At 42.2% G+C, this 15,346-nt stretch overlaps 1 protein-coding gene across 1 annotated transcript; it reads right to left on the bottom strand.

The window, feature by feature from the left end:
* Positions 1-2,911: 2,911 nt before the first annotated feature.
* Positions 2,912-14,741, bottom strand: LOC109303471. The gene is made up of 4 exons (XM_019525668.1): positions 14,625-14,741; positions 10,013-10,372; positions 7,884-7,984; positions 2,912-4,386 (listed from the first exon to the last, which is right to left on the bottom strand). Exons 1-4 carry the CDS (start codon positions 14,674-14,676, stop codon positions 4,207-4,209), a joined length of 693 nt encoding a protein of 230 aa, XP_019381213.1. The 5' UTR covers positions 14,677-14,741; the 3' UTR covers positions 2,912-4,206.
* Positions 14,742-15,346: the final 605 nt, after the last annotated feature.

The following is a 15,346-nucleotide window of genomic DNA, read 5'->3' as shown; positions in this document are numbered from 1 at the left end:
GCATCACCTTACACTTGTCTGTGTTAAACCCCATCCTATTCTCCTCTGCCCATCCTTGTAACCTATCTAGGTCCAACTGTAGCCTGTTGCTCCCCTCTATTGTGCCCACATCCCCCCACATCTTAGTGTCATCAGCAAACTTGAACAGGGTGCTTTGCACCCCCTCATCCAAATCACTGATGAAGATGTTGAACAGGGCGGGCCCAAGGACCGAGCCCTGTGGGACCCCACTTCCCATGTCCTTCCAGGTCGAGAAGGACCCATACACTACCACCCTCTGGGTGCGACTCTCTAACCAGTTGGCGACCCATTGGACTGTATGGGTGCCTACGCCACAGTCCCCCAGCTTCCTAATGAGAATGTAGGCATTTTTTAGATAGGTTTAACTTGAACTAGGTAGGGAAGAAGGGGTTAATCGATTCTCAGTCCAAGTGCACCTTCTGAGGTGATTAAAATCTTCTGAACATCTGCAGAGTTAGGTTAATCTAAATGTGACACTTCCACATACCCCTGCACAGAAATGGTTCTATTGATTTCAGTCTGACTAAGCATATGAATAGCTGCTCACCTATATGGCTAAGGGAGGTCATTTTGTGGCTGTAAGTGATGGAAGTCACTGTTTTAAAGTGACTTAGTTCTAGTGTGTTAACATGTCCCTAAGGCATCGCTCTGAATAAGTAAATTGGACATAATTTGAGATCACATTTTAATTTTGAAACTGACACATTACAAATATCAAACCTAGCCTCCTCAGACACAGTTTGTTGCATGTTTGAACTGGTAAAATTAAATTAAAATTCTTATTTACACGACTAGGTACATTCAGAATTAGAGTCCACATTTCTATCTTGTGTATTTGCGCTGAGTTGCACAGGTTTTGTATGATGCCCAGAACGCAGAAAGTAAGTGGTTCTTACAACCCATAACCTTTTTATTGAGATTTGTCTTACTGAGAAACTTAATACTTCATCCCCCTCTCCCCACCACTGCTTATATAAAATGTTGCAGTACAGATAGCTATCCTTTTTTATAACATCTGACAGTTACCTAGTCACCACAAGGATTTTTGGCAGCTTCTGCTGGTCCCTTCACCTATAAGAGAGCTTGTTTTGAAGTTGAACTTTTTTCCTAAAGGATGAAGCAGTAGCATAATTTGGGTTGGTGCAGGGTACAGCAGCCCCAGCACGCCAACCTAGGAGGGCTTCCAGAATCACTTCCCAGCCCCATGGAGTCTGTGCCTTGGCAGCAACAGTAGCTCCATGATGTTGCTTTTGCAGCAGCAGCAACCAAGGTACATGGACACCACATTGCTGCTCTAGGAGAAACAGCTGGGGTGAACAGGCCACTCTGAAGCTTTAATGGTGGCAACAGCATCAGCAACACCATAAGCAACAGCAGCCAGGAACTGGTTTTGAGTTCCTAGTGTAGGAAACACTCCTGCACTTCCTGCTCTCTGAACCTCATCCCTCTGGTGCCCAATGGCACCTCCCCAACCCCTAGTTATACCTCTGGGGTGAAGTTCATAGAATCATAGAAGTAGGGACAGAAGGGACCTTGTAGATCTTCAAGTCCGACCCCCCGCCTGGGCGGGAGAAATACTGGACTCAAATGAGTCCAGCCAGGTAGTCATCAAACCTCTTCTTAAAGATCCCCAGGGTAGGAGCCAGCACCACTTCCCTAGGAAGTTGGTTCCAGCTCCTAGCCACCCTGACTGTGAAGTAGTTCTTGCGGATGTCTAATCTAAACCTACTCTCTAATAATTTGTGTCCATTGTTCCTTTTCATGCCAGGGGGCGCTAGGGGAAACAGTGTCTCCCCCAACCCCTTCTAGTCCCCCCTAGTGAGTTTATAGACAGTCACCAGGTCCCCCCTCAGCCTTCTCTTGTGAAGGCTGAACAGGTTCAGGTCCTGCAGTCTTTCATTGGAGGGTCTCCCCTTTTGTCCCCGGATCATGCGGGTGGCCCTCCTCTGGACCCTCTCCATGTTGTCCACATCCCTCTTGAAGTGGGGCACACAGAACTGGACGCAGTACTCCAGCTGTGGTCTGACCAGCATCGCATAGAGGGGGAGGATCACCTCCCTGGCTCTACTTGAGATGCACCTGTGGATGCACGACAAGGTCCAGTTAGCCCTGCCAACCGTGACCTCGCATTGTCGGCCCATGTTCATCTTGGAGTCAATAATGACTCAAAGATCCCCTTCTGCCTCCGTGCTCTCAAGAAGGGAGTTTCCCATTCTATAAGTGTGCTGATGGTTTCTACCCCCATGCAAAATGCTACCTTGGAATAACATGCACCCCCACACAAGGCCAGGTTTCTCTCAGAAAATTTCCATACCCATGACTTAAAAAAATATAAATAAAAAATCTTCTCTGCAGTTCTACACAGCTTGGAGGCAAGGTGGGTGGTTATAGACCAACTCATTCAGAGAGGCATGAACTTTTGAAAGCTACTGCCTGCTTTGTCAGATGCTATGATAATCTCTCTGTGTACATCTTGTGAGGTGAAATGAAATAATGTGCTGCTAGTGCTCTTTGCTGTAGAATCCACTTTCTTACTTCCTTTATCTGGCCTTCCTTTTTTTGATCCCACAACCATAGATACAATTACTGCCATTTGGAAATCTAAGCTACCTGCTGTGCAGATGCATTCGAGACCCAATTCAGGCAATTTATCATTTAATACCAGGCACCCAAATTTAAAAAATATCTTTTTTGAGTCTCCTTGTTTGGAAAAAGTAAGGGTTTCCGGTGCCTCAGTGTATCGGTTACTCAATACACAGGACTTTCTCTCTCTTTTCCTGCCCACCCCCACAAACCATTTCCCAAAGTCAGAGTTCAGTTTCCTTCATGTGAATCATCCAGCCGCTTCCAAAAAAAAAAGTCAGGTACTTAATGCAATTTGACATAAATTGAAATTTTTTTAATAGCAACTTTACACATAGAGAAAGGGTGATGTAATTGGGGATGGTCCTACTTTGAGCAGGAGGTTGGACTATATGACCTCCAGATTTTCCTTACAACCTATGATGTTATCTATGATACTATGATTAAAAGGTAAACATGTAACTTCCTAGAAAAGTACCACAAAAAGCATTGCTAAGATAACTTAATGTTACAGAATATTGCAAAATCATAGGATAGGTAGCTTGGTGAGGATTTATTTAATTTTTCACCCTGATCAGAGATCACAGGGCTTTGAGAGTTTATTAAAAAGGAAGCGCTCTAGAGAACAATGTCTACAGTTTTGGATATCAATTTATGCAAAAACCTCTTCCTTTCCTGGCAACTTAAGTAATATTAATTTGCTCCAAGTCTTGCATAAGTGACCATCACCCATTCCATTGTGAAGCTACCTCAAGGAGTACTTCATTACCATGCAAATTAAGCTCTTCCCATGTCACCTAGCTTCATTATTTTAACACAGACTCCAAAAGTCTGCTGGCACTTTTTTTCTAAAGCCATTGTCTCTGCCTAAAGAGTTTACAGTCAAATTTTAGAAACAACACATGAATAGATATGAAGGAACTTGGAAGATGAGACAGAGGTGACACAAAGTAATAAGACCATGTGTTTTTTCATATATGTTGTCTGCACATCAGTATGTTTCCAGTAGTTGTTAAATAGGAACAGTGTTTTTCCCTCTGAAGTTATTCTTTTTTATAAGCTACTTTTCATTTTGTTGGAAAATGTCTAAAGGGAGATTGCAGGTTTCAGAGACTGGGAAAGCTTAGAAAGACAACCAGGGGCACAAACAGAGAAGGGGAGAAGTAGTGTGTTAGGGTTAGGTGTGGAGAACTCCTCTCAATTCCAACTCAATTTTCCCTCTGTCATCATAATGCACAAATAACCAATATGCATGTGGATGTCTGAATCTAACCAAAATCAGAATTTAGGCTGGACTTTTTTGCATATGAGGAATTGGATCATCATTCTGTGGTTGTCTCTATCAAGGAAAGGAAAGGAAAAGAAAGGAAAGGAAAGGAAATCAGAAGGCATTCCAATAGATGGTTGTCGACTTGTAACAGAGATAAAGTGAGGCCAGCATGTACGTTCATGTTGTTGAACATAGTCATTCCTTTGTTCTTTGATTAATGTGTTGATAGAAGAGTCACTTGAACACTAACTTAACTACTTTGCTACTGGGTAGAATAAAGTATTCATCACTATACAGGCTAATGTTATGACTACTGTATATACATTTCTTTTTCATTTCATCATGCGTCCATTATGAGTAAAAGTCCTTATTAGTGTCATATCTTCATATTCTTGATTAAATCCATTATTAACAGTTCTGGCTGGTTTGTCGTAAGTCCATTCACTTGGCAATGTAGTGTTGCCGTCTGTGTTTCTTGAGTTGATCCTGGACTTTTTACAGCACTGATGAATCTGTTTCAATATTTCACAAAGCATATTGATAAGAAAACACTTTTTAGTCAAACACACTGATCCTTAGAGAACGTTTACCTAAGTTAAGAATGCTGGCTTCCCAAGAGTTATTTCTGGACTATGTATGATTTCCAGTGTTCCCACAAACACCACAGAATGAAGTATGCAAAATTATTTACTGCAAGTGATAGCTTTATACACGACAAAAAACTATTCTTCATGGTAACATTGAAAACAGTAATTGATGGTTTGGGGGGAGGCGTTCAATGAAATTAATTAATTTAAATTCTATTAAAATAATATGATAAATACTCTAATCCTAAATATCTCATCCTTTAAACCTGTATTCTTTTTTTTACACTATGTGTTCCTTTAATAGGATCGGCTTATCCAAGCAGTATTTAAGGGGCTGTGTCTTTTTCATGTTCTGCTCCAGCAATTGGTTCCTTCAGTGTTTTGGCAATTAACATACTGGCCACAATAATAGCCTGTTCTTCCAGGACAGACAGAGAGACAAAGTGAGAGTGAGTATATCTGAATAAGAATAAAAAGGACTAGCTTTAGGGGCGTGGGTGGTACTGGAATACAGCGGGTTTCACCCTTAGAGTTCATATCTCTGTCATACACAGGTCAGCAACAGCCCAATCTTAAGTACACGTATTTGCCTGGCATGAAATGCAGCACTTACCATTCAATAAAAAAACAACTTTTTAAAGTTTCAAATGCTTTCTCCAGTTCACTGTTCTTGTTCTTCTGTCTTAATTCCGATATCATGAATTACTCCAGTCAATGATACTGTCTTTAAAATGAGGAGTGTAGTGTCTAAATTAGCTCTTTTAAAACTTCAAGCTTCTTTATAACTTCAGCATAGATTTCTGAGTAAAAGCAATATTTTGGTGGGTTATGGCTTTTAACCACTGTACTTCAGAACTGAGCATAGATTTTTCTGCTATTGCTATTCATCTTGGTAGGAAGTGTTGTTATGAGGTGGCTTCATGGCAACAATATCAACTGAAAACAAAACATGCCCACCACACACAACTGTGTACAGTGACAATTAGATCAAACCAATGGCTTTTTTACATCAGTTATTTCTCTCTTTGCTCCCACTGGGCATGTCTACATGAGATGTTTACTGTTGACTAATTAACTACACAGTAAACGTCTCAGTGTCTACACATGAGCCCCTCTTATGGCACATGAAACTAAAACTCTGCAGCAGGGTAGTCTTGTAAAATACAAATACTAACTTTTATGTAGGTTTTTTTATGTGTGTGCAGCAGCGCATGTGTAGATGTTGCCCCAGCTGGCTGGGGCACAGGGTGCTTCAATGTGGGGCTAGCTGGCAGGCAGCCTCTGCTCTAGGGCACCCTGCACAACTGCTCAGTAGCACGTGGAGATGGAGGGAGCGGCTGCTCTCCCCCCACCCCATCTCCATATGCTGCAAGGGGTGGGAGGTGCTGCCTGGAGCACAGGGAGTCTCAATGCAGGGACTGCCTGCCAGCTAGTCCTGCACTGAAACACCCTGTGCCCCAGCCAGCATCTACACATGCACTGCTGCACACAAAAAAACTCCAGAGCAAATAAGTAATATGAGAAAGAGTTGCTGGCATAAGGGCCTTTTACATTTGGAACTTACTACCTTTTTGCCCAAAGTAGTCTGTTTATTTACTTTCAAGGTTCACTGCAAAACCTTTTATCTATATTGTTTGCAGAGATAAATCATTTAGGACCTACAAAGACCCCTTCTTTTTTTTTTTTCTTTCATCTTCTGGTATGAAGCTTAATCATTGCAAGAAGTTTGAAAAGAGGTATGGGAAATGCAGAAGAGGTGTACAATTAGGGATTCTTTCAGGTCAGGCACAAGACCAGTACACCCCCAACTCCAAAACTTTTTTCCCTTCAAAGACTAACATTCTGTTAACTGTATTCTTTAGTGAGATCTCATGACTGCAAAAGAAATGTGAATGGAGAAGAGAGAAGCAGGATTAAAATGGGAGTTTTCTGCCTCACTGGTGAGAGCCGTACCTGGCAGGTAAAGCTCTCTGAGGAACAATGATCAGGGCCAAGACTATGATTGTTCCCTTGTGGACAGCACGAAGACAAGTGCTTTAGGGAGGGTTGCTACAATAGGATGTGAGAAGATTTAAAAGAGATAACAGAATTGAAAGAGATATATGGACAAGGGAAGCAGAGGGGTTGTGTAGCTAGTGCATGAGTAAGGTCTTCAGTCTTGAGAGCCTGGAATAGAAGAAAGGCTTAGGAACTGGGGCTGTGTGTAGATGAAACGAGAGGTGTGTGCACACAACACTTTCAAGTGGGCTAAATGCTTTTGCACCACTTTAATAGTGGTGGTGTTTGCACACCTCAGCAGTGTATTGCACATTAATTCCAGCCACTGAAGGAAATTTGGTGGCATAATGCGCTTTAAATGACTTGGGGGGGAGTTTTAGTTTGCTGCCCCTACAGCTGCAGAGCAAAGCACCAGGCTCTATGCAGCTCAGGGGCTCTGCAGAAAGCCATGCAGGCAGCCTGGAAGCAGCCTGGGAAAGCTGTGGTGTCTGCCAAGACCTCCCAAGCTGGGTGCATGTGGGTGGGTGCCTCCTGCAGGAAGCGGGGGGCGGGAAGTGTTGCTGCCACAGAGGGAAGCACCAGACCCTCCGCAGCCCAGGGACCACTCCGCCTGCCAGCAGCTCGCTCTCCTCTCCGCACCAGAGAGAGAGGTAAGTCAGCGAGGCATGTGCATGACATGGGGTTTAATTAGCCCCACACTGAAGTGGTGTTTTTTATAACCCACCGCTTCAATTTAGGGCCCCCGTTTCATCTACATAGGCCCTGGGACCCTCACAGTGCCAACTAGTGACTGAAAATTTCTGTAACTTATGGAAGGACTGAGAAATGATTTTGTTTTGTTTTGATTTTGAATATAATGGAAGAAGAGTCACCATTAGTCAGGCCAGTGGATCAGTTGCCAGCACACCAGTGCAGCCAACTGGTGGAGCAGAGAAAGAAAAAAGTCAGGCCCCAGACACTTGGCATCGGGTGGGATAAATGGAACATATTTTATGAAGCATCAATATACCATGCTATGAACCAGTAGGCAAGTACACTAACTGAAGGATCCCATTAAAGTCAGAACTCTACTTAAGTTTCAATTACTTTCCAAAATGGGATCAGAGCAACACAGAATATTTGGTAACAACCAACAAATGATTTCCTAGTTTTCAGCAAGCTTGGAAAGAAAATACCATACTGTTCTCCTAGGTAATCTGCCCTGCTACAACTTCTACTTTTCTTTGAAAGCCTCACACAGATCTGCACTGTCATGGGCAGGGAGTCTGGGTTTTAATTGTGACCCTTTAGGTGATAGAGGTTAAGGAATGCCTTTAAACCTGCTCACACATGTGCTCCTTGTTCAAACTTACTCTCCTTTTTCCATCAGAAGTACCCCAGATTATAGAAGTTTTGTGATATTTATCCTTTAAATAATTACTTACAAGGAAAGCTATTATAATAATGGTGGCACTAATGCTGTATCCAAGAAGAAGCAGCCACATCCAAATATTTTTATCAGATCTGCTACCATGGCATGTAGGCCCTGAAATAAAGATATGAACAGTTAAATTATCTAAAAACCAAAAGAATTGTTTGCTGTTTATTAGTCAGATATATTTTTCATCTGAGGGATTAGAGGGTATTGGACAATTAGCATACCTGGTTTTCCATTTACATTCATCACCCCCCTTTCACTATTTTTTTTCAGGCTAAGAAGATGCATCTTTCTTGAAGACTCATTATACTGAGTTATGAACAGTTTCACTTCAAAACTTAAATTTGTGAACCTGATGAAGCTTATTAATAAAAGGGACAGAAAACTAACAGGTCTTAGTTCATTAGTAGTGGGAACTCTGAACATCTCTTGTTACTTACAACAAACTACTATCCTAAAGAAGACAGCCAGTTTACATGGCAACTGACACTTCATTAAACTTCAGGCAATTTCTTTCTTAAGAAAGAAATGTAATCTAATGATGCTGTGAAATTCAGCAGACTTAATCTCACCACTCATCAGAAGTTGCTGTGGCCTGGATAAGTTGCAGTTGAAGTGTCTGCTGAGTATAATTGGTAATCAAGTATTTGAATGATGCCTAGCATCATCTAGCCTTTTTTCCAGGCAGATTTGTCTGGCAAGTCCAGGTGGGTGAAGGACCACTCACCATGCAAGAGAGTGTTTTTCAGCCAGTAAGTCATGGTCTCACAGGAGGGCTGTGGGTAACTGAAAATCTTACTGTAATCTGCCACCCAGAAATTCTTACTCATCACATATCTTTAAACTCTCAGGTTCAACCTCCTGAAACACACAAAAACAGACTTACTGGGTGTGTTCAGATGAGCATGCACTTATGTTTCCCTGGGAACAAACAGCAACTTTACATAGTTGTATCTTTGCTGCTGGTCCCTGGGGAATGCCTGTGTATGTGTGCTGTGGCACATGGCAAGTTGCCCCAGGTGGGGTAGGGAAGCCGGGGGCCAGCACCTGACGTGGTCCCAGCGGCCTTACTTGGGGACCTGGGAGCCTCCTGGGGCTCCTGCAGCAGCAATCCAGCATGCAGAGCCTAGCCAGCAGCTGGAGCATGGCTCTGGCTGGCCAGGCTCCAGTTTTGGACAGCACACATTGCTGCCACATGCGCTGTCCTGCTTTTTTCAGAAGCAGGATTTTTTGACACCTGGATCTCCAGCAACCTTGAAGATCTCCAGCAGCCTCCACTGGGATCTGGTGTCAAAACAAACCTGCTGCACTGCAAATTAGCAATGAAGCAAACACCTGTGTGTGCAGTGCGTGAGGTTTGTAGTGCCACAAATGGGTCTGCCGCACCACAAACCCATTTGAGGTCCTGCAAACTGCATGCAGTGTATGTGTATCTGTTCGCCGCACTGCTAATTTGCAGTGCTGCAGGTTTTTTTGAGACTGAGAGACTCCAGTGTTAAAAAAAGAAAAGTCACCAAAAAAGCTAGGCTCCAAGGGGCTGAATTGCACCCACTGCTGCCTCAGGAGGCCCCCAGGATGCCAAGTAAGGATGCTGAAGCCAAGACGGGTGCTGGCCCCAGCTTTCTCTATCTGACCTGGGACTATTTTCCCTGCACCAACTCCACATGCAGGGGCATGTGCAGCAGCCAAAAGCAGTAGCATAAATTTGTGCTACTGCTTTTTGCCTCAACAACCGCACACCCCTGTACGTGGGGATACACCCATCCTAGCTGTCATCAATATATGTTTTAGAGTAAATGCAAGTAAATTTAAGGCAAGTGACAAAGTTTCATTTTTGAATAAACAGTTATTGGTCTGACATGAGTGAGATGCCCTGTTCTAAGAGAACAAATTGCTTGCCTGGAGACTTTTTGAACTACAGTTAAACCAGATTAGATACAGAAAATGCAAAGCAAAGTAAGAAATGTTTCCTGTGGTAAAAAAGAGAATAGCATTACTATTCCACATTATTCTACATACTGCAGACTGTCTTCTCCCTCTCCAGTCCTGGTTCTGAATTTTGGAGTTGCAAAAGAAAAACATTTAGATGATTTCTATGTACCCAGATACATTTCTGAGACTCACAAAGCTCCTTACCATGTACTGTCAGCTTGGTGCCTTTTCCACATTTATTCTGTGGTGGTGGTGGATCAGTTAGTGTCACATCACAGAAATACATGTTACTGTCATCCAGCTGAACATTGTTCAGTTTTAAGATTGAAAACCTTTTGGTTGTTTCCTTTGTAATTTGCACCTGTGATTTTTGAAAATGAGAGATGCTTGGGCTTGGTTTGAGGCCAGGCCGATTGCAATCTGGGCCTTTTCTCCAATAAACCTCTGTGTCAACCGTAGTTTTATCTGGATAGTCAAATTCACATAATATCAAAACTGTTGAATCAAGAGAGACATTGATGTCCTGAGGATATTGTATGACTGAAAGTTCTGATCCACTGCTCACTGTAAGACAATAACGAAGTGGGAGCATAATAGTAAAAAGTTACATTTTTTACATTGGTGTACAAAGAAACCACACTTGCCTATTTTTAATATTATGGGCCAGGTTAGAATCTGATCCAGCTCAATAAATGCATGTGATAAAACTCTGAAGGTACAGAAGAGTTTTGATCATGAAAATGTGTGGTGAAATTTTGAACCAATGGTAGTTTGATAAATCTTGTCCCTCAATGCGTTAACTGCTCTGTTTGTCCTCTTTGAGAAATCCAATCTACCTTCCCCACTCTCAGAAGTGTCCCCATCTTTTCGTTCCCCTTTTCCTATCCATTGTATGTAAAGTGCATTTAAATGACTTTACTCCCATCTATTTAGCCTGCCTGCTCTCTGCAAGTGCATTCAAAGCGTCTGACAAAGTAGGCTATCACCTACTAAAACTTATGCATTTCTGAACAAGTTAGTCTGTAGGGTGCCACCCTGCTCTACTTTCTGCCTTAATAATTAATGTATACCATTGTCTTAATACATAATATATATTGTTATATGAAACTATGTCCTTATTTGTTGAGGGCCGGATTCTGCCATCCTTGCTCATGCGGAGTACAACTGGGAAACAAGAAAACATGATGATGGTTATAGTAATTAGCATTACATTGTCTCATACATTGCAGTGGTATTGTGCTGCCTTTTTGTTTTATTAATAACAATTTCTATATTTCATGAAATGGCAATTTGGACTTACAACAACAAACATGTAGCTATGAGCTAGGCAATAGAAGCAGTAGCTTTTATCAGTGTTCATCTTCAATAGCTCACAGCATTGCATCCCAGATTTTTTATTTTTTAGGCCTCTTAATATGCAATGAAGGCATATACTCTGAGGGATACTTGCAATCAGTTTTATTGTGCATAGGACTACATGACTACACAACATGTCTGGGTATACCAGACGTGATTATATACTACCTCTGGGACAACCAAAAAAGCCGAGAATATGAATTCAAATAAGATAATTTATTTGTAGTAACACATTTTTCTATTTTAAGAAACTTCTTTGATATCAAGTAGTGCAATACATCTAGAAACAGTACACTACAAGATATCTTCAGATTCCATTTGCCTAGGAAAATCTCTAGGTACAAGAAAAAAAAATCAACATAGCAGATTGTGCCACCTTCATTTTCTTCAGCAATGTAGGTGCACTGTTATATATCATATATTCGATATATTGGAAATAGCTAGAAAACACCAGGCTTACACATTCCTGAAGTTGTAGATAGGCTTACTGGACTATCTTGTTAGTGTAGTGTAGTTTAGAGCAGTCTTCTGGTGCTCTCTGAAATGGCTCTCCAGCTTCCACAATGATCAGAGGCAAAGAAGAGTTACCTATGCTACTTTCTCCATTTCAGATGTTTAATGGTGCTCCTTTGAAGTTGAGCATCTCAGCGTATGTGTTTTGAAATAGTACTGACATGTATTCTGTGGAGGCGTCCTGCATTTGCATCCTGTAAATGTACATCCTTCATTTGCTTTGGAATGGAATACAATTCTCCTTTAGATTTATATCTGAAGTTATATATTCAGTGTAAAAATAATAAAACTGGACAAATCCCATATTTCCTAACTGTAATGGAAGGATGCTTTTGAAGAATGTAGCAGAACAAATTATAATGCCTGACTTTTTTTTTAAAGATTAGTGGTAGTTGTTTGCAAATGGTACATATATTTGAAGTAATAGTCACCTGAATACATTTTTATACCAAGAAATAGTTTCATAGTTTCGTAGTTGGTAGGGTAGGAAGGGACCTAAGCACATCATCAAGTCTGACCCCCTGCCACGGGCAGGAAAGGATGCTGGGGTCATCCGTAGTGCTCGGGGGAACAGGGACTCTCCCATTGCCCGCTGGTCCCCCTTGGCAAGTTTATAGGCAGCCACCAGATCCCCCCTCAGCCTTCTCTTGTGGAGGCTGAACAGGTTCAGGTCCCATAGCCTTTCCTCATAGAGCCTGCCCTGCTGCCCTTGCGAGTGGCCCTCCTCTGGACCCTCTCTATGCTATCCACGTCCCTCCTGAAGTGCGGTGCCCAGAACTGGATGCAGTACTCCAACTGCGTCCTGACCAATGTTGCATAGAGGGGGAGGACCTCCCTTGCACCTGCTGTGATACATCTATGGATGTGTGGTTAGCCTTACTGACCGCATCCCCATACTGCCGGCCCATGTTCATCTTGGAATCAATAATGACTCCAAGATCCTTTTCTGCCTCTGTGCTGACAAGAAGGGAGTTCCCCAGCCTGTAGGTATGCTGCTGGTTCTTCCTCCCCAGGTGCATCACCTTGCACTTGTCAGTATTGAAACCCATCCTATTCTCATCTGCCCACCTCTGTAACCTGTCCAGATCTAGTTGTAGCCTGTCCCTATCCTCTAGCATGCTCACTTCTCCCCACATCTTGGTGTCATCTGTGAACTTGAATAAGGTGCTTTTCACGCCCTTGTCCAAATCGCCAATGAAGATATTGAACAGTGCAGGCCTGAGGACTGACCCCTGGGGAATCCCACTGTCCACATCTCTCCAGGTCGAAAATGACCCATCCACCACCACTCTTTGGGTGCGGCCCTCCAGCCAATTTGTGACCCATCTGACTGTGTAGGCATCAACACCACAGTCACCTAGTTTTTTAATGAGGATGGGGTGAGAGACAGTGTAGAAGGTCTTCCTAAAGTTCAGAAAGACTACGTCCACCGCAACACCTGCATCCAAGGATTTTGTGACCTGGTCATAGAAGGCAACCAGGTTGGTCTGACAGGACCTGCCTCTAATGAACCCATGTTGATTGCCCCTAAGCATAATCTCCCCTGCTGGCCCCTTGCAGATGTGCTCCTGGATAATTTTCTCAAAGAGCTTCCCCAATACTGAGATAAGACTAATGGGCCTATAGTTTCTTGGGTCCTCTTTCCTCCCTTTTTTGAAGATGGGGACCACATTGGCCCTTTTCCAGTCATCTGGCACCTCACCAGAGCACCATGAGTGCTCATAAAGCTGTGGCAGGGGTCCATCAACGACTCTGCCAATTCCCTAAGCACTCTTGGGTGGAGATCATCAGGACCTGCTGATTTGAACATGTCTAGTCCCTCCAGGAGTTCCCTGACTAGGTCCTCACTGACCCTGGGCCTGGCTGCACCTCCCCTGGGTCCGTCTTGAATCCCAGTGGTGGGGGATGTCCCTGTCCCTGCTCAGAAAAATGGAAGCAAAGAATCTGTTAAAGAGATTAGCTTTGTCATCTGGTGCTACCACCAGATTACCAAGTATGTCCTGCAGAGGCCCCACATTACTTGGTACCTTCTTTTTACCCTCATGTACCCTTCCAAATACATGTCTGGAAGTGCTACTTACTGTGTTATCTTTGAAAGAGACTCCGTTCTCCTTCTTGAAGTCCAACATTTTAAACCAAAAATAAAAAAAACTAGCAGATCATTCACAATGCCTCACCTTGCCCGTGGTTTTAAATAAGAAACATGCTATGTGTAAAAAATAAATGCATAACATTTTAATGATATTCCAGTTTACTAACCTATTTCAGATTAATTCATTTAGAAAAATAGGTCATTTGGTGAATGTCCAAACTGTTTACTAGTAATAGTGAACTGTGAAAACTCATTCTGTTCTTTTTGATCATGCACTGAAACAGCAGTAGGCAAACCCCGGTGCAGGTGCCAGAGCATGGCACGCAAAGGCTTTTTGCTTGCCAGGTGTGCCATGGGGCAGACGGCAGTGAAGGGGCTCTGTTGCCATAACAAGGATTGTGGCTCCCCCACTGTCTGTCTCTGGCACACTAACCTCTTACAAGTCAAGGTTGCAGGTGTTTTTGGCATTTTGACGAAAAACGTTGCTGACCACTGCACTAAAACATACAAGAGAAATATAGCAATTGTTTGAAGGCTACAAAAAAGTGGTTTAATTACCTAACACATATCAAATAATACACTTCAGGTGGATTTGCTAATATTAGTCCTTTATTTTTAATGCATTTTAAATTAATTCCTTTTATATCATTACCTTTTTAGGCTACCTTTTCTTTTATATTATAATGCATTCCATAAAACAACAAGTAAATGCTAGCAATAATGATAAGTAAAATGTTTTAATATAAGAGTCAACAAATGACACTTTCATTTTATTTTTATTACTTGCCTTAAGATTTAATGCTGCCTTTACTAATCAATTTCAAGCATGAAAAAAAAATCAGACAATAATCTTACCTGAGAAGTGAATAAAATAGGGTATTGTCATTAATATGACAAGCCTCATCATTTTCTTGAGATTCCTGATTTTTAGGATTTAAAACCTCAGTTTAAGCACCTAATGCTGTAGATGCCAGCAATTCGTGCAGGAAAAATAAAGCTCTCTTAAGAACTTAGTTTCACCCTGTATAGAGGGAGGTTCTTTGTGGTTTACTATCTGATCACGTTCCATCCTTCTGAGTGTGTTGCAGTTACCTTTTTGTTTCACAAAATAAAAATTGAATTTCATCAGGGCTTATTTTTCTACTTTAAAACAAGGATTAAATAGAGAAATAAAGAGTTTTAATCATGTTTGAGGTGAGCCATCTAGGTTTCTATCCTAAGCCACTCTAAAATTATATCCCCCCTCCCACAACAGTGTACTCAATGGTAAGCAGGCTCTTTAAGAAGAAGCAGAAGCTCCAGAGGATGTTTATCCAAACAGAAAGTAAGCAGAGAACAGAAGTATAAAACAGCCATGGGGACTAACCAGGAACTGCATCCACTAGTCTCCATCTCAGAAGTTCTTTGTTTTGTTCAATTTTAGCCTAATTAGACAACTAAAATGTGTTACTAAAATGCTTCAAGGGGTTTCCTTTCTTTTTTTTTTTTGCTAAAATGATGGCACCTATGGCATGACCACATCTACTCATCCTGGCTGAGAGCCTGGCACTGAACCTAGAAACTTCAGCACCCAGCAG

This window comes from Gavialis gangeticus, unplaced genomic scaffold (genome assembly GCF_001723915.1).
Source record: "Gavialis gangeticus isolate Ggan-Ray unplaced genomic scaffold, GavGan_comp1, whole genome shotgun sequence".
Lineage (NCBI taxonomy): Eukaryota > Metazoa > Chordata > Crocodylia > Gavialidae > Gavialis > Gavialis gangeticus.
The sequence above is the reverse complement of the archived record's forward strand: the minus strand, read 5'-3'. Positions and strand labels throughout refer to the sequence as shown.

Excerpts from the sequence above, each read along its gene's own strand:
- LOC109303471 (XM_019525668.1), bottom strand. The coding sequence starts at position 14,676 with ATGATGAGGCTTGTCATATTAATGACAATACCCTATTTTATTCACTTC. Across the intron at positions 10,373-14,624 it reads CTATTTTATTCACTTCTCAG|TGAGCAGTGGATCAGAACTT; the intron begins GTAAGATTATTG and ends ATTGTCTTACAG. Across the intron at positions 7,985-10,012 it reads CACCAAGCTGACAGTACATG|GGCCTACATGCCATGGTAGC; the intron begins GTAAGGAGCTTT and ends TCTTTATTTCAG.